At 34.0% G+C, this 26446-nt stretch overlaps 2 protein-coding genes across 2 annotated transcripts; both read left to right on the top strand.

The window, feature by feature from the left end:
* The first annotated feature begins 942 nt into the window (after positions 1 to 942).
* LOC146733769 (uncharacterized) lies at positions 943 to 8640 on the top strand. Its single transcript, XM_085491245.1, has 4 exons — positions 943 to 1079; positions 7130 to 7455; positions 7964 to 8056; positions 8282 to 8640. Exons 2-4 carry the CDS (start codon positions 7138 to 7140, stop codon positions 8453 to 8455), a joined length of 585 nt encoding a protein of 194 aa, XP_085347371.1. The 5' UTR covers positions 943 to 1079; positions 7130 to 7137; the 3' UTR covers positions 8456 to 8640.
* A 9551-nt stretch (positions 8641 to 18191) lies between these two features.
* Positions 18192 to 21671, top strand: LOC144341601 (uncharacterized). The gene is made up of 2 exons (XM_078012497.2): positions 18192 to 18305; positions 20762 to 21671. The coding sequence occupies exon 2, from the start codon at positions 20780 to 20782 to the stop codon at positions 21632 to 21634; it is 855 nt and encodes a 284-aa protein (XP_077868623.2). The 5' UTR covers positions 18192 to 18305; positions 20762 to 20779; the 3' UTR covers positions 21635 to 21671.
* The last annotated feature ends 4775 nt before the right edge of the window (positions 21672 to 26446 follow it).

The raw sequence follows: 26446 nt of genomic DNA on the forward strand, positions 1-26446 counted from the left end.
ATACACAAGAACACACGAGATATATTTTCTAGTCAATTCTATAGCCCCCAGTGCCATTCGTAAGTGGTGGTTTCTGAGCATGCATGGCCATAATTGTAATCACAATTCGTTAGTAGCTCTGAATAAATGATGTATATGTTATGAGCTTTTTTTTACTATTTATTTCTAAGAAATATTCATATGGTCTTCAGCCATCAGCATTGTATTTCACAAACAGACGTGCAAGAAGCATCGTACGATCCATAAATACACTTCATTCTATGTAGTTCAGGAAGAATTAAAATACACAGTAAAATGTGCAATTACAATTAATTAATTAAACCAATTGCCACTGATGCCAACTCATTAAAATGTAAGGAATATTGGTTGACAAATCCCAAAACATATCGGCAATGTTAGGAATACTACCCACATTTGTGTTAGTGTTAGTTCAGTTATGAGACTAAGTTCAGATCATGTCCATTTATATTTCTGTCTTCTCTAATGCTATTGGTCAAATTCACGCGTTTTATTTTCAATATTTGTTGCCACAGTAACAAATTACCTGATTAGTATGTATTCGCTGAAATGATTCCATATATTCTTAAAAGGGGTTATTGCTTTAAGGATAGCGTACATAAGACTGACGTTAGACGTTCCATCCACACCCGACAGCGAGAAGGGGGACGTCCGATCTGGGTGGAACGTTTCGAAGTCGTCCGTGGCCCACCTTCAAAGCGACAAGGACCGTTTTAAGGACATATTAAGCAATTTATTAACAGCTTAATTTTCAACGGCATACAGAAACATCACATGAAAATATACAGGGTCTAAAATTATGTCTACTGCAAACCAATTCAAAGGACAAACAGTTTGACATAACATTTTAAAATAACATGTTTAATACAGAAAATCAAGAGGACAGATACATCCGGGCTTTTTGTTTACCATTTCCATTTCGGTATTTTCTTATTTCTACGGGTACATAAAATAATACAGGGAATATTCAGCGTCAGAATATTCACAAACCAGTCCCCCATATCGCATCCTACCAGAGCATTGAAGGAAGACTGCTCTAGAACAATATTCACCTTTGTTAGGTATGTTATACATTCTCAGTTATTTCGATTAATTGAATGAGCATGTGTTATTTATTTTATCACATCGAACAGACATCTACCAGGCACAATCATATCTATCATACATCACACACACCCGCTCTCCCACACAATAACAACACTTATATTTCAAGTATACAATATTTTTATTTTATCTATTATAACAAGTTTCACACTACTCAATAACAAACATACATTTTTTGCTGAAAACAAATGTTATTTTCAGTCACGGATACTTTTTTAGTAACCTTGTTTCAGCTGTGTGAATCACTCAATGACATTAATAACATTATTGAAATGAATTGAGAAATGTTCAAACGCAAGTTATTTGATCAGTCTCCAGATAAAAATGTGGAAGTAAAAAAAGTAATTTCTACCAAAATACCACAAGTCACACAGCTTAGAACGTTTTCAGTTACTATCGGCGTGAAATGCGTAGAAATGTTCACAGCGTAGAACGCGTCGCTGCAACGTTTCAGTAGCGGCTTTGCCGTACATTTTTGCTTCATATAAAAATACCCTAAACATCAGAACAGAGTATTTTACTTAATATCCACTCTAATATTCAATGTCGTGTGACTGAGTCTCAACCAATCATAGCATGCGTAACAGTGGGGAGATGTGATAAACTGATTTATTTTGACAAACACAGTGCAGTTGATTAGCAGGTATCTTTTCATTTAAGATTTAAAAATTGCTGTAAAATGTACTGTTAATAAGCAGTATGACTGACCGGTCTTTCAATTCTCAGCTCTGTCTTATTAAGCTATATATTTTTTATCACCGACAGTGTTACTGGTTCATGTTCTGAAAGCGTTTACCAGATGCCTAATAAATGCCTAAAAATTATTAATAAAATCATTTAAAATGATAATTGAAACATCATTTGCCCAAATTAGTAAATCAGTGTTTCTCAGATACATGTCTTAGCATTGAGCATATTCCAAAAAAAGTCTATATTATCTATCTATTTTATTAGGCTCTATATTAAATTCTAGGCTCTATATTATAATATACGTTTTTTTGTCACGTGACTACTAAATAGTGGGTGAACAAACATATTTATTTTATATATAGTTCAGCCTTTTCTTGTTTAATCGACCTCGTGTACATTATAAAAATGTACACGTCTAGTCGCTATATATCAGTTTTGTAACAAGTCTCATATTAGTTCCGTTATTAATTTGGTATTTACGTGCTATGTAGCTCAGGTATGTGCTCTTTGGAAGCCAACTAGCCCAGTGGCGGATCCAGCAAAATGTATTGGGGGTCCAAGCTTCGCTTAAGATATACGGATCGTAAATCGCAGAGAAGCTATGCGTAATCATATGAATCGTCATGCGTTTGGGGGGGGGGCATGCCCCTCCCCTGCTCCCCTCTGGATTCGCCACTGAACTAGCCCGATATACACGTTGATGTTTTTTTGTTATTAGTGCTACCAGCTTGTCAATATAACACCAGTTTCTGTAAACACAGGCAATGCAAGTCATTAGCATAGCCACACCTCCAATAAACACTCGCCCGGGGCAAATGAATCGGGCCTTTAATGTAACTTCTCTTTCCACATGACAACAAATCTAGGTTCTATGCAGCATTCCTATAATAAAAAAACTCAAAGTACACTTTGTAAATGTTATATGCAGTCATGTCCATAATTAAATATGTTCCACATGTTAGACAAACGTACGATCATTACAGCTGAAAAAGTAACAATTGTATACAATGTATAACATAAATGTGATTGCAGATAATCAAACGCATGATTAAAATGTTGAGGTTTGGTTTAAAAATGAAGAGCTTAAATATATGGAAAATGTAAAAATAGACATATATTTATGTCTGTCGGGATAATATACTAATCCATTGAAACATACTCTGATATACATCAATAATCCTTCCAACAATTTACAGTAAAACAGTTTCGTTTGTAATGTTTTCTTAACATAGAAAGGCTTCAAGTGTTTATGTCTATATGTATATAACTATTGTATATAATTTATAACCTGAATGTGATGATTACAGTTCGCCAAATGCTTGTTTAAAACGTCGACCTTTGGCCTATAGTGAAGAGATTGAATTTGTTTATGCCAGTCAGGATAATATACTAATCCATTGAAACCTACACTGGTAGACATCACTATTCCTTTCAACGATTTATACAAGTTCCTTTCCAATATTTTCTTAATTTAGAATCGCTTCAAGTGTTTATCTCTATATGTTGTTTTATAATGTGCTATTACTGATCATTGTGATTGGCCAGTCTTTAAAAGCCGTTAAAAAGCCATTATGTAGCACATATGAAGCAAATATTACTTGTACTTACTTGTTAGTTCAAAAGATCTGTTCATATTATGTGCGTACAATCTACAATATGATACAACAAGCCATGCATGGCACAGTCCCCGTTATTTATCAAATTTAAGATATATAGTTATGTTTATAGCAATATAGCTGGAATATAACCATGTCAGGAATATAATTTTTTCAACATTAAAATGATTGACATTTGTATCTGATCGTCAAACAAGTACTTGTCTATATTGAGAGGTATTGCTCTGGAACAGCATTCAAAATCAGCCATTTATATACATATATAACATGATGTATAACGAATATATAAAATTTGAATATAATCAGTCAAAGCATTTAGGAGATATGGCTCTAGAAGCCCAATCATTAAAACAAAATGGCCGCCAGTCAGCCATTTTGAATCCAATCTGAAAAATGACATGCATCAAGAACCTGTAATGTCTAATGTGTGTTATAAGTTTGAACAAAATCCAAATATTCTAGGATTTTTTTAGCACAAAAAATAGCACACTTTGAAAAGGATCGTCAAACCAATATATCCGTATATCTGTGACATGATCTATAATGAATATTAAAAATTTTAACATAATCAGTCAAAACAAGTCAGACATATGGGTCTGGAAACCTATTCATTAAAACAGAATGGCCACCAGACAGCCATTTTGAATCTGATCTGAAAAATAAAATGACGTGCATCAGGAACCCATAATGTCTAATGTATGTACCAAGTTTTAACGAAATCCATTCATAAATGCCAGAAATGCTTGATATTTGATGATTTTTTAGTACAAAAATGACAACCATTCGGCCATTGTGAATAGGATCGTCAAACCAATATATCTGTCTATCTATGACATGATGTATAATATTTAAAATTTGAACATAATCAGTCAAAACAAGTCGGAGATCTAGATCTAGAAGCCCATTCATTAAAAAAAAATGGCCGCCAGTTTGCATCAAGGTCCCATAATGTTTTATGTATATATCAAGTTTGAACAAAATCTATCAGTAAACAGCCGAGGAATGCTTGATTTTTATAATTTTTCAGCACAAAAATGGCCGCCATTCGGCCATCTTGAATCAGAGTGTAAAACAAAATGATGTGCATCAAGGTCCTATAATGTCCAACGTATATACAAGGTTTGAACAAAATCCATCTGTAAACAGCCAGGAAATGCTCGATTTTGATGATTTTTGCACAAAAATGGCCGCCATTCGGCTATCTTGAATCAGGTCACGAAACAAATTGACGTACATATGTAGGATATCATGTATGATGTATGTGTGAAGTTTTATTGTGATTGTCCAGGCATTTCTAAGATACAGGTCCGAACGCACGCAAGGACGCACGCAAGGACGCACACACGCACGCACACATGTCTCTGTTTCCGAACTGCGTCCGAACGGGGACTAATTACATCAGAGGCAATTGCAAGTAGTTTAATGAAGGTATAAATATCCCTCAGCAGCAAACACAGAAAGCACCACAAACACACTAATCAGTGCATTACATAATCAAATTACATGTACTTATAACTATATAACACAACTGTGGTTATAGTTTGGCATTTGTCAGGCGCTCAACATTCGTGAGAACGAATTACTGTCCACGAGTTCAATTATGAAGATTTCCGTACTAGTTATTAAATATGCCACGTTTCGTGCGTCAACAATAAAGCATAAACTATCGTCTAATATATTAAACCGATCACACATTTGGAGACCGAGGTTATTTATTATATGCATTATGACTGGATGTGACAGTTAGAGGGACTCAATATTTCCATCAATGCGAACTGTGGCCTATCGTAAATACTAGATCATATGCGACCAATTGTAATGCAACATTCTCAATTTGATATCGAAATTGTCAATACTTAATATTATGTTAAATTCTATAGCGAATGCGTACAAAAAAATCATTATTTCATGAAACGTTCAAATGTGACAAATGTTTGATCAAATATGAATAAATATGAAAATATAAAACTAATATAACCACTAGACGTACATTTTCATAATGTACACGAGGCCGATTATTAAAATTGTTCAACAGCAAACAATGCTAATTGGGACCAAAACATGGCTATATTGATTAAATCATACACTACAGCTGCCCATGTTTGGTTGCCACACATTTGCTTCAGATAAAATTATAAGTCGTCACATGCTATGTTGATTTAGCTATTGTATCTCAATAAACTATTGTATCCAGTGACATATAAACGTTAAGTTGAAATGTTACATGTATAGTTTCACAATAGTGATATGATACATGCAAATAAGATATTAGTACTACCTATTGAACCTAAGAGTTATCATGGGGTCATGTGTTTTGATTCATACCAAAATATATATTTTCCTGAAGCCCTTGTTCCTTGCTTTCACGAAATAGTCACGTGATTACATAAAGGTGTTATCTTGAATTCAAATGATGGGAGTTTTGTCAAAAAGGCAATCTGAAAAATCAAGGCATCATCAGCCCCGTCAATGTCACAAGAGTGTTAGAACATAGATAAAAGTAGATCAATTTCTGACGACGCATGAGTCACTCGAATGACCTAGGGTGCTAGAGATCTTCTGCCTGACAACGTCAAAAAACAAAACATTTAGCATCGGGTGGTCTGACTTTTACAGCAAAACACAGAACATGGAGTCTCTTAGTAACCATTGCAGTATTAAAATCTACAATAATAAAGTATTGGGCCCGTATTCGCCTTCCAATAAGAAGCGAATTTGTTACAGTTCACTGTGACCTCGCATAATGTTGAACAGTTCGAGAGATAAATGACATAACTTGTCACTCATTATATATTCAAATCATGTTTACTTGCGAATTGTAGTCTGTAAATCAAACGCTGACCGTGTCGTTTTCATCATCCCTTTCCCTAAATGAAATTAAATTTCAGTTCTGCCGCCGCTCGATTGAACTTCTTCTATCTGACAGTCGGCCTTCGCTGCAACTTCGGAAACGGCGTTTTTGTACTGATTCTTGATGATGGGCGACGGCAATTGCACAGAAGATAACAATTTGTCTGTCAGATACAAAAAACAATGTCAGCTTGCGCATGTGCAGTAGTAGTGATAAATACTTGATATATGAGCAAGTCCAGTGTGTTACCACCATACTCTGTTCAATAAATTCAATTCATCAAGTGATATTAATAGCCATGATACTCATTCCAAATTTGAGGATAAAATAGTGATTGATGTTGATGATTAATGCAACTAAAAATACCACTGTGAAAGTATTAGTAATAAAACAGTTGTATTATAGTATATGTTTTCTGACATGTATATTGGTATTGGGGATTCACACTAATATTGACATTTCAAGTTTACGTACATTGTACGCATTTTCTGTTTCTATCATCCCGGGCAAGTTCCCAAACGTTTCATCAGGACCACTAATTTGTACCACATTATTTGGCTGAGAGGATGTTTTACACTGAATAATAATAATTAATAAGCAGAATACTGCAACACAAAGATTCATGAACTAAAAAACGTCAACAACAACTTTATCAAAATATTAGCACAATTTCTGACACTGTCTTTCTGAAAATTTTACTTTTTCAGTTAAATTGTGCCGAGAAGTCGCACTGCAATTTGTCTTGAAACTATGCAAAACATGGACAGTTGAGTTATCAAAAATAGTGATCAGTGAACTCTAATCTGTTAGCTGTCAAATAAAATTCAAGATATACTTTTTACTTTTTCAGCATCCATCATGATTATAACATTATTATTCGGGCTTAACATGTTGATAGTTATATCGTGCGGTCAGGACCCTGGAAATCCCCCTGATGATTCATGCGTAAATTGTAAAGATGTATTCTTTGATAATGGGGAATGGAATGGTATTTGCACTGAGGAGGTGTCCTGTGCAGATTTCCCGGAAGATGGAGAATATATTGCTGCAAAACAAAAAGAGGATTTGGAAATATCATACTACGCTGGGGATGTATCATTCCTTCCTGGAACACGCACATATGCATACGTTGCAATAGAGGCATCAAAAGTCAACTCCATTGTAGCTGAAGCCATAGTAAGTAAATTGCAATCCTTATGTAAGAAACCAGCTAAACAGTCAACAATATCACTGTATACAAATTATAGACCAGATGGATGGAAATTATACAACAAGCTAAATACATTATTATTGTTAAACGCATTATAAGAAAAATAAATGTAGTATTCCAGTGTGTGCATACTGTCCTGTCTAGACTACTGTAAATTATCATGAGTACAAACCGAAAACAACGTTTTACATTATTTGCCAATCAAAATAGTCCACTCGTGTCAGTATTCTTTTACACCGACGTAACTATTGCCTCTCGCATGCACTCCAGCAGATTATCATTTAATTGTGTAGTTTAAATGTAGTTGGCTGTTTTGTTAGGCGCTTGGAACTCGAATGAATAATAGTTGCATTAAAATGATCTTTTGCATTTAATTATATGGTATTATATAGCATGAAAGCGAACATTTGTATTGTAGGGGAAAATGTTGAGCTTGACAGTCTTAATATATTTATAAATTGTGTCATTTAATAGGGGAAGGGGATTCCTCAGAAAACAGACAATTGTCAATTGTGTGATGTCAGCTTTCGTGAAGATGACTGGTTGATTACAAACTGTCGTGTTTTGGTGAGTATCTTGGTTTGGTTGTTTACGCAAAAAAATGGATCCAAAATGCATACTGTAAATATATACTGTAATCATTTAAAAACTCCAGTAATAGAACCCAAATAAAATTGAATTTTATGAAAGTATGGATTTAATATCTTCGGAAAAGGAAATATATTGTTTTTTAGTTTTTTTTGTTTTTTTGTTTTGTATTAATGAAAAGTTTATGTTTCAATTTTTCTGCAGCCGTGTCCCGTAGTACTGGCTGATCACATTGAATTTGGACCAGACGCCATTGAAGAAAACAAGATACGTAGTAGATTATGTAAAAATCGCAAGAATGGTGAAATAAATCATTTTACATGTAAATATAAACCGGAAGTTGAAGGTTTGGTTAGTGATGTGATCGCAGATAGTTAGACAATTGAGAATATGTACATACATTTGTATTAGCCTTGACAACTGAACAAACACGCGAGCCACACGAGATATATTTTCTAGTCAATTCTATAGCCCTAATGTCAACCCCGAGTAGTTGTTTCTTAGCATGCATGGCCATAATGTAATCACAATTTGTTTGTGAATAAATGATGTACTCAGCAATATGTTATGAGCTTTTTCTATTATTTATTCATAATAAATGTTCATATAATCCGCATTGTATTTCACAAACAACCGAGCAAGAAACATCGTGCGATCCATCAATGCAATTCATTCTATGTAGTTCAGGAAGAATTAAAATACACAGTAAAATGTGCAATTACGATTATTTAATTAAACTAATTGCCACTGTCCAATGATCAAGACGACTTAGCTGTGTCAACATGTGGCCGAGCCATACATATTATCAAATAAAAATTTTATTTAAAGAGGGTAACACAGCAAGTTTTTGCTTACTTTCCCAGGAAATTGAAATTATTAACTATATACAAATTCATTCTAAAATTGAATGTAGTTATAATGTATTAAACCATTTCGATTTTATACTTTCCCGTTCTGAACACACGTGCTCCTACAATGGCTGTTTTTAAAAACTAGCTTGTGTGATCCATGTCCTGCCTAGTATATTGAGGTGTTCAATCGTTAGGTGATTTTGAGAAAATAGACAAGGCACATTACATGAGTGTCTGCCTGTAAGAGTAGGATGAGCCACACTTTTCTGTAAACGAAATAGTTTTGACATACCTGATAACAAGCCCTAAACTGAGCAACAATATGAAAATGATCGGTAGACCCAAGTTCAAATCCTACCTTAGGCTGAACATCAAAGGGTCGACCCCTACCCTGCGTGAGTGTGCCACAGACTCAATGGGCAGGCCAATTCCACTGGCCGAGATTTATTCACTAACGAATGCTACTTTGGGGGAACCTTGGTTAAGGTCCGGAGGTGCTTGTGTTCGACCAGGCCTGGTTGAAACCAGGATAGCGCATTACAAAAAATTGCCATTTGACAGAAAGATGGCCCTGTCATGTAGCCCCAAACTTGATTATGACTTCTGTGGCAAAATGCACTATGTGTCGTCACTAGCACTTGCAATTTACACATACAGAAAAAAAAGTCAGGAGAGACAACAGTGACACTCAATGTCCGGAACTGTAGCCTGGCACAAAAATATATTTAAAAAAAAAATATGAAAAATCGGGCAAAATAAAAACACCAAAGCAATGCATGTTTAGTACTAACTTGTCAACAAACGTTCTTAATTTGTTCCCTCCAACTTAGATTATTTTCCACATAAACACCAAACAATGGGCGTTGTTTGATTGATTGGTTTTCTTCAATTGTGATATTAATATCTCGATCAGAGGGAGATATAGAATTAGTTTTGCCTGTGTTGGTAAGCATTTTGTTATTATCACACCACCCATATATGCACTGAGCCGACTGTTCAGCCATCATAGACACATTTCTGCCATTCAGTGTGTTGTGTATTTCGCCGAATAAATGTATACAAATGCTGTTTTCGACGTCTTTTTTATGTTAAATTTGTCATCTCTATTCGGAATAACGTTGTCCATTTTTACTCGTCACTGGAACACATTAACTCATTGAAATGTAATGAATATTGGTTGAAAAATATATTAAATCCCAGAACATATTAGTAATGTTAGAAATACAATTGTTACAACCCTAATTCGACTTTAAATCCGAAACAGGAAATATTTGTCTATATAAACTTCTATTTTCCCGAGGAAATATTTTTTTTTCAGTTTTTATTTTTTGCTGTGTCAGGTCAGTTATGGGACTAAGTTCAGATCACGGTCATCTTCCTTCAGTTCGTTAACTTAAGGTAGCGGGACTATTATTTGCATACTTGTTTTCATCTTCTAATTGTGACTAAATGACTACAAATAGACCCGGGAAAGTATATATTTTTAGAATCGCCAGACTTCAAGCTTTTCACAAGTGTATTTTGCATGCCCGTATCTGCATTCTACGACGCGTTACTCAACCAAAGGTGAAAAATTACTTTTTCTGTAAAAAAAAATAATTACGCATTTATGCTGGCGATAAGAAGTATTTTTTTTTCACTTTTCCTAGTTGTTCAATAGTCTGGTAAATTGAATGTGTCTGGTCAGTTTTATTCAAGCAACGCGTTTTAAAAAAATAGTGTGCTGAATTTCAATTACTGTTTTAGTCGCATTGCCTCCAACTCAAACCACAACTGGTTGCTAAATAATCGATGAAGTAGTTTGTCTGGACACATTCAAGTTCCTCTCACTGTCACCTTAAAGCTGTGAAAATTTGGTGTTAATCCGACGATAATAAGTATACGATATTTTTTGTTAAAGATTTGTATTTTGAAAAACATAAACTCCTAGAAAACGTCCATGAAGTAACAGCAAAGATTTTCAAGCTTGTTTATCGGCACAATCAATTTGTTTTTTCATCAAGGTTTGTTTTAACATGTGTAGGGACATCCAAATGTGTAAGGCTATTGGAAACCAAAAAAATAAAGGAATGGGATAGCTATAATTGGATAAATTCGGCATATGAAAACACCAGAATCAATGATTTTTTTCAGTGGCTGTGTGACCTTGTGTCTGACACATTCATATGCAAATGACTAATCTGTGAAACAAATATGGGCGGAGACAAACCACTCAAATGTTTGGAAACGCTAATTGTGTGTCAGATAGCTACTGATAACACATCCTAACATTGTTTTGTCTTGAGTTTATCTTTGAAACTTATAGGCACACAGATTAAACCTGTGTTGTTGATTTTGGAAAACACTACTGAGGCTGCCTTGCTTCCCTTCAGAAAATCTACATTTTAACCAACTTACATGACATTCTATGTTATGTTGACTTTATCACATGAAAGTTTATAGTGCATTTCATCAATTCATAAATAAATGTGAAAATCGTAATTTTCAACACAAATAATAGTCTCGCTACCTTAATATGCAACTTTAGTATGTCTTATGGTGAGCCTATTTTTATTTCATGTTTTTAGCGGCTAAGCGCGAGTTTTGTATTCCGAGGGGGAGTTGCACGAATCTAATTTACAAAATATAATATCCATGAGCAATGAAAAACTCGTCTTTTCAGTAAATTGTGCCAAAAATGCTTTTTGATAGCATACATGATAGTTCTACATTGAATTATTCTATTGTTACGAGCTGAAAAAATAATCGAAAAACTGATGTAATCTAAAACTGTTGAAAGTAACCACATGTTTTTTTCTATAACGTGATCATAGAAAGATACGAAAATCATGGAGAATGCAGAAGCACGTTGATATTTCACTCCAGTACTATTGGTCAAACTTACACATTAAGTTTTCAGTAACTGTTAAATTAATAAATTACAAATTAGTGTGCATTTCGAGAAATCACATGATTTTGAACGCAATATGTCACTCGAACAAGAAACTAGTAGCGCCAAACTAGTTGTTGCTTCAAATGTTTTGCAAAATACACAATTTTCGTTAGAAATTATTCTGTAAATGAATCGCTGAAATCATTTCATATATTTTTAAGGGGAGTTATTGCTTTAAAGATGGCGAACAGAAGACTGATGTTAGACGTTCCATCCACATCTGACAGCGACGTCCGATCTGGGTGGAACGTTTCTAAGTCAATCGCTCGTAGTCCAACTTTAATACGACGAAGACCGTTTCATGAACATATGAAATAATTTCTTAACGTATCATCAGATACGCATGCGCCGGTTTTAGGTAACACCAGACACCGTGCTAGTCTCGTCGAGTTCTATTTTTTTTTAAATACCTGTGACAATTATAACGAAATAACGTGCTAATAAGTGATTGTTAGTGATGTCCGGGAGTGAAGATCCAAATTTGGCTGGTAATGTCCGTGAAACAGGAAAGAAATGTCCAAGGGATATCCGCAGTCCTGTTGGTGAGTCGACAGGGATTGACAGCCATATTGATGACGTCATTAGTCCACAGATGGATGGAGCACCCCGCAAGGCACGTCGTGTAGAAAGTGACGAAGAAATTGCCATGCATACTACTAGCAGTATGGAGAGACCGAAACTGACAGATTCCGAAAAATTGGATTTAATATTATGTAGACTGGATAAAATTGAGGATAAATTCTTGAAATTAGAAGAAATAGAGAGTGAACTAGTCAATTTACGTGGAGAACAGGTGGACTTGACGAAGTCTCTAGAACACGCACATGCTGAGATTAACGACTTGAAAATGGACAAGGTTAGTAAAAGTGAAGGTAGTAAATTGAGAACCCGTCAAGATGATTTAGATGATAGGCTGCGCCGTAATAACTTAATCTTCTACAATATTCCTGAAATGGCAGAAGGACCAAATTGTGTAGAATTCATTCAAGATTTTATTAAGAATCACATGAAGCTAGACGGGAGCATACAGATTGAACGGGCTCACAGGACTCCGACTTTTACGACTAGGAGAGATAGAGTTCGTCCCATTTATGTGTCATTTCTACGTTTCCAGTCTAAGGAGAATGTACGCCGTAATGCGGCAAAGTGTTTGTCAAATAAGCCGTATAAAGGAAATAGTGTGTTTATATCAGAAGATTTCTGTGCTGCTACTCGGGCCGCTCGCAAAAATGTGTTGCCGATGCTACGGAAATTGAAAAGTGGAAAACCAGATTCGCGACCGTTTATCGCCTATCCAGCAATAATAAAGTACCGGGAAGATGGACAACTAAAAATATTTAAAGAATAAAACATTTCATAACTTTATCTGTGTAGCGAGAAAACTATTTGCGTATTTCATATCCAGCTGTACGCTGTTCTTTTCAGCACTTATTCATGCAGGTGACAACAATGGAGTTCAGCAGTTGACCAACATGCTTTGTGAACTTGATAAAGGTTGATCGGGTACAACTGGTAGTTGGAAGATTGAGATTAATATCCTTTTTCTCATTGAGTAATATTAAGTATACATATACATATATTATTTAACCGACTTTATGTTACTTTTTAGTTACACGCCTTTTCTGTTTTATTGCATACGTATTATGCCATATTTGTGCAACAAAATAGCATAGCTGCTGGGTGTAATATTACACAGAATCACGTGATACAGTTAATTGTATGTCATTGTTCTATGCTTTAAAAATCAGGGGAAATATTAATACTGCAAAACGTAAATTACGCTATTTAAAATGCTTTAGTTTGGAAAGCAGCTTTGGCTGCAAAAGAAAAGAAAAAGATTCGCAATGCGTTCTAAAATCTGTTTAAACTTTTCAGAGTAAAACTTCTCGTGAACTTGGCGAATCAAACATTTTAGTCGCAGGTTTATATTAGATTAAGTTTTCATAGTGAGACTAGCAACAACAAAACAACTTGATACTGCTCTTATTTAAATTAGAGCCTTTTTTCAACCAGCAGTGCGTTTTTGTTCTTGGTTTTTTATTTTCATCTGCCTTTTTGGTGGAGGGGGAGAGTTTTTCCCCTTTCTTTTCTTACTTTGTTCGATTTTACTTTTTTGTTTCTTTGTGGTTTTTGTGTTTTTTTTGTAAGTGGATGGCTTTAAGTTTTAGTGTGGGGTTATGTTATAGGAAAATACCATATGTAAATTATAATGAGTGATTTGAAAGTATTGTCGTTAAACGTTCAGGGGTGCTCTACTCCAGAAAAACGAAGGGATGTTTTCTGTTGGTTAAAAAACAAAGATTTTAATATTTATTGTTTGCAAGATATACACGGCAAAATCGGGGACGAGGATATATGGGAATCGGAATGGGGGCAGAAGTGTTTTTTTAGTGCGTATCGAAGTAATTCCCGAGGTGTGGGAATTTTTTTTAACAAAGTTGATGAATATACGATACATAAATGTAGAGGCGACGCTGGTGGTAATTTTCTATTTCTCGATTTAACTTTTCATTCACAACGGTTCACATTGGGTACCATTTATGGCCCCAATGAGGACAATCCAACTTTTTACCAAGAAATACAGAATATCCTGGATGACTTCGGGAATTTGAGTATAATTATTTGTGGGGACTGGAATGTCTCACCCAATTTTAATTTGGACTGTAGTGGGTATGTATCTTATAATAACCCAAAAGCAAGCCTGGAAATTGACAATCTAAAGAAAGCTTTTGATTTGATTGATATTTGGAGAGTCACCCACCCAGATTCTAGAAGATTCACTTGGCACAAAAAAAACATCTAAAGCAAAGTCGTTTGGATTATTTCTTGGTCTCCCCAGACATTTCCTCTTTTGTTAAAAATTCAGATATTTCGTACGGGTACCGTTCGGATCACAGTACGACTACAATTATTTGTAATTTTTACTTACAAAAAAGAGGGAGAGGTTTCTGGAAATTTAATACTTCACTATTGCATGACAATGTTTATACACAAAAGGTTAAAACGTCAATCGAAGAGGTTGTTGAGCAATACAAAATTGGGGAGGGTGACACCGTAGTGTCAGACAATGACTGGAATTTCTCTATTAACCCCCAACTATTTTTTGAAATGTTAAAACTTAAAGTACGGGGTACGACGATTGCTTACAGTACTTATAGGAAAAAAGAAAATGTGAACAATTTTCAAAAAATTGAGAATGAAATTAACGCCTTGGAACAAGAATTAAATATACAAAACTCAAATGATTTGGTTATTAAATTAGAGAATAAGAAGCAAGAGCTGGAAAATATGCAGAAAATTAAAACCCAGGGTGCAATAATGAGGTCGAAAGTTCAATGGGTTGAGCATGGTGAGCGTAATACTAATTTTTTTCTAAACTTAGAAAAAAGGAATTATATTGATAAAACCATAACACATTTGAAAGTGGATGATGACCGGTCAATTTCAGACCCTAAGGAAATTTTGTACACTGAAAAATTGTTTTATGAAAACCTTTATACCTCGAAACCTACTGTACCGATTGATAATTGTTTTTCAGTCCTATCCCCCAGTTTGTCTGAAATTCAAAAAGAACAGTGCAATGGTGAGATCACTTATACAGAAATTCTATCAGTTTTGAAAAAAATGGAAAATAATAAGACACCAGGTAGTGATGGATTTCCTTGTGAATTTTATAAGTTTTTCTGGAACGATATTCATTATTTCCTAGTAAAGTCTATTAATTATTCATTGTCTCTTGGTTACATGTCGATTACACAAAAACAAGGTGTTATCACTTTAATTCCTAAGAAAGATAAGGACAAATCCATTCTAAAAAATTGGCGTCCGATCTCATTATTGAATACAGATTACAAGCTGGCTTCAGGCTGTATAGCCGAGAGACTTAAAACGATTCTTCCGGATATTATTAGTGATTCTCAAACTGGATATATTAAAGATAGGTTCATTGGTGAAAATACTCGTTACTTGTATGACGTGTTGCAGTACACTGAGCTTAACAAAATTCCTGGTCTGTTGTTATTGTTGGATTTCGAAAAAGCTTTTGACTCTATTGAATGGAGCTACATTGATGAGGTTCTCTTAAAATTTAATTTTGGTGCTTCTTTGAGGAGTTGGGTTAAATGTCTTTACAAGGATTCTGTCTCATGTGTTATAAATAACGGACATGCAAGTGAAATGTTTAAAGTATCCCGGGGTGTTAGGCAAGGAGACCCCTTGTCTCCATACATTTTTATTATTGCAGTCGAATTTCTGGCCCAGGCTTTGAAAAACAATCGTGATATTAAGGAATAAAGATTGATAATAAAACATTATTATTAAGTCAGTATGCAGATGACACATTTTAAACATTAGATGGTTCAGAATCCTCTCTACGTACTGTCTTCCAGGTACTGAAGAATTTTGCTTTAGTTTCAGGCTTGAAATTGAATGTAGGCAAGACAAAGGCTGTTTGGTTTGGGTCAAAAAAGGGATGCAGTGACAGAATATGCCCCACATTTAATTTAATATGGTTAGAAAATAATTTTGAATTATTGGGACTGATCTTCGACCTTAATTTAGAAAACATGGTGGTCTTAAATTATGAAGATAAATTGAGAAAAATTTCTTCCTTGTTTGCTTCATGGGGCTGTAGACCACTATCTCTTTTGGGTAAAGTCACAATATTATTGTTAAAAATCTTGCAATCTCACAACTAATCCATTTATTTTCCTCCTTGCCATCCCCTCCTAGTGCACTTATGAATCGTCTTAATGCAATTATTAATCAATTTATTTGGAGTGGTAGGCGAGCTAAAATATCCAGGGCTACTCTTAGTCGTGGTGTTGAATATGGTGGTTTAAATTTACCTAATTTAACACTATTTTCCAAGGCGTTAAAATTAACTTGGATTAAAAAGTCCCAAGAAAAAAGTGCTCACCCGTGGAAAATACTATATTTTAATATTTTTAGGAAAATTGGACATTATAAGATTTGGGAAGCAGATGCAAATTTTATTAAAAAGTATATTACTTCAATTAAAAATATCTTTTGGTCGGAAATAATGGACATTTGGCATTCTTGTATAAATCATCAAAAATTTAATTATCAAAGTCAGGTTTTGTGGCATAATTCAAATATTGCTATAAAAGATGATTATGTCAACAGGAGGTTGTGGCAGGAAAAGAATATTTGGTATGTAAATGATTTATTAGGAGATGATGGTCATTTTTTAAGTTATGAAAATTTCAAGTGTAAATACGACTGCAATGTTAATTTTTTGGAATTTCAATCTGTGTTAAAAGCTATTCCCAGGTCATGGAAAAAGGAGTTGCAGGAGAATCCTAAGAAATTAAATTCAATTGACAATTATTTTGTCCTTAATGTTAGAGACAAACCTAAACCTCACAAAAAAATGTATTCGGATTTGGTTAGGAAAAATGTACCTCCTTTGGGCTGTCAATATAAATAGGAAAAACGGCTTGAAATTCGAATTCCGGACGAAGATTGGAAACCCATTTTTAAACTACCATTTCTCTGTACATTTGATTCCAGGCTGCAGGCATTTCATTATAAATTTTTACATAGGGCAATTTACACAAATAACACTTTGTGCTTATGGAAATTAGTTGATAGTACATTGTGCACTTTTTGTAACGCTGATATTGAAACTCTTGAGCATCTTTTTATTACATGTACTATTACTAGAAGATTTTGGGGGAAATGTCAGCAACTCTGGAAGAAATGGACAAACGTTGATATTTTATTGTCTGACAGGGATATTTGTTTTGGAATACATGGCAGTTTTTATTGTCATCTTCTCAACCTTTTTATTTTAATCTGTAAACAGCACCTCTATTCTGAATCGAAAAGAGGTTCTGTCCCAAAGGTGGAAGTCGTGGAGAGTATAATGTTAAACACTCGCATTGTAGAGCGACAAATAGCTATCAATAATGGTTCAATGTCTAAATTTAATGAAAAATGGAATAATTTTAATTACGAGTAATTCACTTATTAGCAAGATTTGTCAGCTTATCAATAATGTTCCCCCACTTCCACTTCTTTTAAGCCATCCACTTTTCTTTTTTTTTGTATTTTTTTTTCTTTCTTTTTTTTGTAAATGTATTTATTTAAAGTAATAAAAAAACAGATAAAAAAAAAAAAATAATTTCTTAACAGCATAATTTTCAACGACATATAGAAACATCACATTATACAGGGTATATTGCAAAACAATTAAAAAAACAGTTTGACATAAAATTTTGAAATAACATTTTCAAAACAAACAATCAAGATACATCCGGGCATTGTGTTTATCATTTCCATTTCGATATTTTCTTATTTCTACGGGTACATAAAATAATACAGGGAATATTCAGCGTCAGAATATTCACAAACCACTCTCCAAATCGCATCCTACCAGACCATTGAAGGAAGACTGCTCTAGAACAATATTCGCCTATGTTAGGTATGTTATACATTCTCAGTTATTTCGATTAATATTATGGAAAATGGTCTAAAAATTGGCCAGTCTGTTGCATCCCTGTTGTGTTTTAAAATAAGCTTTGCTGAATTATTTCTGTACACGTAAATCTCATTGTTTTGACATGAAAAATACATATTGGTTGATGTATTTAATGAATGTAGAATTCTTTATGAATACCAGTGCATGCATGTAAAACAATATGTATTCAAAAAAAGTACTATTTACAATGCTCAGTTACTGTAGTTTTCCACTGCGATTTGGCAAAAGAAAGGATTAAACTGTACCTTGGATATATTGTACTGTTAGTAAGCAGTATGAGAATGTGGCCATATATAGGTTTTATAACACGTCTCATATTAGCTCCGTTATTAATTTTGTATTTACGTCCTACATAGCTCAGGTATGTGCTCTTTCGAAGTCTAATTAGCCATTTATACACGTTGATGCCATTTATACGCGTTGATGGTTATTTGTGCTACCACTTTGTAAATACAATACTAATTTCTGTAAACGCAGACAGTGCAAGTGGTTAACAGCAACTCAAACCATAACGCTCCGTCCTCATGTCTGTCATTAGCAATTCACACCTCGAATACACATTTGCCCGAGCAAATAAATTAGGCCTTTAATGAAACCTCACTTTCCACATGACAACAAAATTCGGTTCTAAACAGCATGTATGTAATACAAAACTCATAGAACACTTTGTAAATTTTATATGCAATCATGACCATAATTAAATGTGTTTCACATGTTACACAAACGTACGATGCTTACAGCTGAAAAATAAACTATTGCATATAATTTATAACATAAATGTGATGATTGCAGATTAAAATGCTGAGGTTCGGCTTAAAATGAAGAGACTAAATAACTAGAAAATGTAAAAATAGACATATGTTTATGCCGCTCTGGATAATATACTAATCCATATACATCTCCTAATTTACAGTAAAACAGTTTCGTTTGTAATGTTTTCTTAATTTAGTATGGCTTCTAGTGTTTTTATCTATATGTATATAATTTATAACCTAAATGTGATTATTACAGACAGAAAAACGCATCCTTAAAACATTGACCTTTGGCCTATAATGAATAGATTAAATAAGTTTATGCCAGTCAGGATTGTATACTAATCCATTGAAACATACACTGGTAGATATCACTACTGCTTTCAACAATATACAGTAAAACAGTTTCGTTTGTAATGTTTTCTTAATTTAGTATGGCTTCTAGTGTTTTTATCTATATGTATATAATTTATAACCTAAATGTGATTATTACAGACAGCAAAACGCATCCTTAAAACATTGACCTTTGGCTTATAATGAATAGATTAAATAGGTTTATGCCAGTCAGGATTGTATACTAATCCATTGAAACATACACTGGTAGATATCACTACTGCTTTCAACAATATACAGTAAAACAGGTTCGTTTTGCAATGTTTTCTTAAATTAGACTGGCTTCAAGTGTTTATCTCTATATGTTGTTTTATTATGTGCTGTAACTGATCAGTGGAATTAGCCAGCCTTAAAAGCCGTTGTAAGTTTAACAAAAGCCATAATATAGTAAACGTACATCAACTCTAATCGTGTGTTAGTTCAGCAGAACTGTGTATATTATATGTGCGTATTAACATAATTGCAATAATTGCACCATACCTACCCCTTTAACACCCCTTAGCGTCGCAAACATTTCTATGTTAATGGATATTCAACTATTATTTAATTAAACTTAATCAAAACGCAATTCTACATTGAATTGTATTGTAATTGAGTTTAATTAAACTCAAATGAAACGCAACCCTATATAGGAACGCGTTTTATTCGAGTTTATATCGCAACTATATTAATAGTTAATTCAACTTTATTAAACGAAATTCCAATGCAGTCCACTTTTGAGGAATAATATGCAACTTTATAATATGAACATATTTAAATTAATAAATGAATTAACATGTGCTAAAACCTCCTTACAAAATGTTGTTGTTGTTTGACGGTGTTGTAAGTAAGGATTAATAAAGTCGAATTTTATTTATCTCTCGACATGGCAACGTGTTCTTTCTATACGATGTTATACTATAAAGTAGGGTGAAGAACTGTTGTATAATTGGCAACAAAACATTTTTCGTCAATGTCATTGTAGATCATTTAATAATAAAGACCTATACGGTCGAAACATTGTACTAATACACATTCAATGTACACATACCTCTTAAAAAGGGATCTATTTAGCACCCCTCCCTAACGTGAACTCTAACCATAACGCCCATTCCTTATGTCTGTCTCTCCAGATAATAATCTGTTAGATAGCAGTGTGAGAATATGAATTATGGGTTAGGAAAACTTAATGAACACTTTCCTCTATTGAATCGGTGGGCAATTGTATGAAAGGGCTAAGAATGAAATAAAGTTTTAAAACACTTTTTTTTACAGATCCTTTATATCTGAATTATGGCGTTAGTCGTCGGTATGAACAAATTACCTATTCTGATAGAGTCATTGCACAAGTGGAGGCCATATTGTAATCCTGTGTTCTGGATGATTAAAAACAGCATATTAACCAAAAACGTATGGCCTTGTATGGATATCTACACAGATGATATTTGTAACCCAACAACTGTAGTCGGAGCAGCAAACAACTATCACGAGGCACCGTTTGATAGATCCTATTTCATGTTCTCCACCAATAACAACAAACTAGAAGCAGTTTTGAATGCAGCTGGAGTGATTGACTGGAACAAAGAACAGATTCCGTTTGACTCGATACCAATGTCTAATTTCCAAATGATTCAGGATGCTGCCACTGCAAATGGATTTCAACTGATTTACCACCAAGCTTGGCAATTTTATCTTTTGGAAAAGAATGAACTGTGTGCAAACATCGCGGATAAACCACTTCCAGATGGATTTCAATTTGGATGTCTTAGAAATGAACACATCCCCCTGATAGAAGAACGATGGTGGCGCAACAATGATGTACCTCCAACAATTCTTTCAGAGACTTTAAAGTATCATAAATTCCATGCTGTATTTGAATCAAAAGGGTCACCCATTGCATGGGGAATATTTAAAGAATGTGGTGACTTGGGATATGTATTCTGTGAGCGTAGATACCGAGGGTCCGGTGTACCTGAAAAAATGTTTGCTAGTATGTGCATGATGTCATTGAATGAAGGTATTATACCATACACCGTACTAGATACTCGTAATATACATTTGGTGAAACACCTCAGAAATTTGGGATTTCGAGAAGTAAAAAACTTTGATGTCGCAGGTTTGGTTTTCAAAAAAATAAATCGTATATAAAATGTATATAAAATGTAGACTACTAGCACATCTACTACACTTTTTGTACTCCTTGTCTAATCATAAAATAGAGCCTTTGAGCATTGTTTGATTTTTTCGAATTCGGTAATCAAATTTATATAATACAGAGTTGATATCGACTGATCGTGCGTAGAATGCGTAGACTACATAAATTACACTTCGATAGTGACCTGTTAACAACCATGAAAGGTGGTAAATACATTTCAATATTAATTTTACGTTATGTTTTGTCAGAAAATTAAGCGAATGTGAATAAATGTATTGGACATCAGAAAACATGCTAATGTGAAAACAGATGACTGATACATTTTGTCTTAATTAATTGTATTTTCCATACTTTCCATACGACCGTCGCACCGCGCATGTGCGACATTTTGATAATAAACGTCGATTCCTCCCACAATCCAATTTGCTCTTCTACGATTCGGCAGAGTACGATCGCCATGATATCACAATGCATGATTAATTTTATCCATTTGTAAGGTTAATACACATTGATTCCTCCCACAATTCAATTTGCTCTTCTAATGTAAATTATGAGTACGAGTTTTGACCTGGGCGCAACGTGCACTAAGTGCTTACGATACATTCCAATCATTAAAGAAATACCTAGTTAAAGCTTGTAACGTCTCAGTTTTTACTCGTTGGTCTGAGCAACAGTCAATTTTATTTTGTTTGTATGCGACCCACACATGTATAAGACGTATGCGTAGCGTGACTACCACCGCCCTTTAAAATGTGAAAAAAAAATCCAATGGTAAATTAAAAATACATTTTTACCGATTGCCAACTTTCTTTCATCCATTCAAAATCATAAACTCTTATTTCCCGAAAAGCGAGAAGAGCCATCTATCATTCACCCAGACCAATGTGCGTTTGTGAAGGACAGACTTATTATAGGTGATGCAATTCACACACTTTTTGATGTAATGTGGCTAACTAGACATCAAAATACGCATGGCGTGTCAATATCACTGGACTTCAAAAATACTTTTGATTAAGTTTATCACAAATTTCTGATAAAAACATTGGAGCTATTTAATTTTGGTAACTCCTTTATAAATTGGGTAAAAACGCTTCACAGTAGCATCTCTTCCTGTGTGATGAATCATGGAAGGTCAACTGGTTATTTTCCCAAGGTGTGTGTTTATAACAGTAGTGGAATTACTTGCAATCAGTATTCGAAATAATCCAACTATAAATGGTATTGGTACCTTTAAAAAATTATTAAGTTAGTAATGTATGCAGACGACATAACCTGTACAATTAAGCCCACCTCAATGATACCGCTCTTCAATACAGTTTATTAAATTTGGAAAATGTTCAAGATTAAATCTAAATCAGGATAAAACTGAGGCACTTTTGTTGGGGTATGGTCACAGACCAAAAGAGAAAATAAATATTAAATGGTCGAATGGAATAACAATTTTGGAAGTTTTTTTTACATATGCATCTGACATGTCTATTGAAGAAAATTAACAGTCTGAAGTCAGTATACTCATTATGGACTAGAAGAAAACTCTCAATAATTGGTAAAATACAGATCCTTAAAAACGTTTGGCCTTTCCCAATTCATATATATTCAGCATCAATGATTTCAGTGCCAAAATCAATTATAAAAAAATCAATAGTATTATTTAAAATTTTATTTGAATTGGAAAGAATAAAATTAAAAGAAACATCCTTATTTCAGATATTGAAAGGGGTTAAATATGATTGAGGTGGACTCTTTTTCAAAGCACAACAGATTATGTGGGTGAAACGGTTTGTTTCTGATAGTCAAGCCGGATGGAAGGATATATTGAAGGTACTATTGAAAATGTTTGGGGACCATGTGTTTTTTTGCATCTATGATGAATCAGAATTTGAAAATCAAATCCCACCCTTTTATTATGATACTATCCGGGAATGGTCATCTCTGACATTATACACTTCAAAAACAACATCTGAAATTGATAAACAAATATTATGGAACAATAGATTTTTAAAAATTGACTTTCGTACAGTCTATCTGGAAAGTTTGGCAAGAAAAATAGTATTAAGAATAATAGACCTAATCGATAAACTTTCATGACTGGCAATATTGGAAGGGAAAAGGTATCACTTTGACAGAATACCATACTATACAAGGCCTAATCTCTGCAATACCAGATGACTGGGGAGAGAACATTCATGCTAATACCCATGAGTGGCGTGATTATTTGTTGCAATTAATACACTGACGAGCAAAAAAGGTGTATAAATCTTTGTGTGAAAACATTATTGAAGAGCTAAATATTGCCATAGAATTCCAACATTTGTATGGGATGAAACAAAATGTAATTTTCAAACTACCTTTCACGACAACAATCTCCACAGATTTTAAAGCATTTCAATACAAATCTGTATAAATGGAAAATAATCAATTCCGCCCACTGTTCTTTTTGTGAAAAAGAAGAAGAAACATTAGAACACCTATTTGTTAACTGTATTGATGTAAAGAGACTGTAGAGACTGTTGCAAAGTGATTGACACTTATTGCCAATTTTGTTTGTAATGTCAAACATATTATTAGGTCTATGTGAACAGGAAAATATAATATTAAATCATTTTATTTTATTATTTAAAAATATATATATACATGTAGGGTTCATCCAACAAAGTACACATATAAAAGTTAGATCAGAGAAAATAGAAATATTGAACTACAAATCGCAATAAACAAAAACAAAGAGCTCATCCATGGAAATGGGAACCATTAACTAATTAGCTAGATAATGGGTAAATTTAGATGTTATACCAGATCATTTTCTTTTCTTTTCTTTTCTCCTTATTTTCTTTCTCTTAATTTTAATTGTTCTTCCTTATACCACTTTGTATTGTAATAGTTTGTGTTTTATGTCTAGATTATTGATACGAAATAAAAATATTGTTTAAATAAAAAAAGAAAGAAAAGAAGAGCTGATCTGTGCTGTACATGCTCTCTTCACATTCGATCCAGGAACAACTGGTGAGGGCGCTATTTGTAGGGAATAAGGAAAGAAAACATACATATTGAAACAAGTGTTTTGGGTTCAGTAGGCGAACTTTAATCTGTACTACATCTAACTATGAACTGGTGGTTTGAGTATTGATCAATGAACCAAAGGTTATAGGAGTGGGACTAGGTGATGTGAGTATAAATATTATAAGATTGGACTGAGGAAATTTGTCAGACGGTTAGCAAACCAGCAGAAACCATCGAACACAGAGAGTGGCCTCCTGGAGAAAACAAATTGTCGGTCTTTAACTTAAATTGTTGTTGACTATATAGTAGCAATGCCAAAAGGAAAATCCAAATAAACATTTTATATGAGGCGATGAGCTGAGTCAAATTGCTTAACAGAATGTGAAAGAACATTAGACTTGTGAAGTAACATAAGTATGAGGTTGAGGTTTTCCTTCCCATGTACATAAATGTCTTTAATATGGAAGTTGTAGGAGACAGACAACGAGAAAAGTTCTCACATAGCAGCCATTACTAATATGCTATGAGGTGTTCCTTTGTTGGTGTTTGCCAGTAGTGGTATTTCGCCAAGTATGAACCCATCTTCTAACAGCTAGAATAACAGATAACACTTCTTGGTGATTAATATGGAGAAAATCTACTGCAGGCCAATCAATTGGCTGATACGTGTAATGTTTAATGTCTATGGTAAATGGATGCATAGATGCATCAACATTGACATCTGTTATCCATCACAGATCTTTAAACAAGTGTGTTCCATTGAAGCGACATAATTCAACTACCAACTTCATCTTACGGCAAAATTTTGTTGGAAATTTAGTGAAGTGCATTTAGAATTTGGCAGAGGGAGGTCCTCCCTTTGTCTGCAAAGCATTCGAGCTGATAGGCATGAAATTCGTTCAATTTTGGCAGTGGCAATTGGAGAGTTTGTTTAATAGTGTTATTCAAAATCCACAATAAAGCATTCCCATAAATGTATTCATATTTTCATCTGGTATTGTCAAGAACATACTTGGAGAAAAGAGCCGCCTTCTCACAATTAAACCAATACGGTCCTTGAATGGGCCTGGATTCAGAACTCTACAAACATACAATTAGTTGAAGTAATAAAACTACCAGTGGTTAACTTGAATTATGGTAAAATTCACTTGCACAGCAGAGAGAAAAGCAATGTGCCAGAGGCTGCTGTAAAGTTTAGATTAAAGAGCGGTAGTTATAATGGACGAGTACAAACTGAAACGTAACCAAACTTTAATTAGGTATTTTTAGGTGATTGGAATGTATCGAAATAGTCACCGGCGGTAATTAATGCAAGTTGCACCTATTAGAGGAGCGTATTTGATTATGGGAAAATCAATGTTTATCAACACAAATTTCGCACATATGCAGCGCGACGACCACCACCCTTTAATTTGAAAAAACGCCAACATTGATCAAAGTTATCGTCATAAGACGAGAGATGATAAATCAAATCTGAATAGTACCAAGAGGAACCGATCTACATAGCAATGCAAGCTCAGTTGTCATATAATTTATCAACTGAATTGTTTACTTGTCAGTCAGTACGTGTGCATCATGTAAGGATTTGTATGGTTGAATTTGGAGCATGCTTTATGACGTTGTTGAGAGAGTTTTCTTAGAAACCATACTCGTTGAATAATCAACCCGTTCAAAATGTTTGGTTACCGATAACTGAATATTGCAATCGTATGACAGGGGAGCGTTCAGTTAGATAAATAATGACACTTTATATCTGTATTTGAGTATGAACTAGTTCCAAATTAAACACTGTGTGTCACAGGGTG

The sequence above is a fragment of the Saccoglossus kowalevskii genome, chromosome 16 (assembly GCF_978046115.1).
Source record: "Saccoglossus kowalevskii chromosome 16, keSacKowa6.1, whole genome shotgun sequence".
Lineage (NCBI taxonomy): Eukaryota > Metazoa > Hemichordata > Enteropneusta > Harrimaniidae > Saccoglossus > Saccoglossus kowalevskii.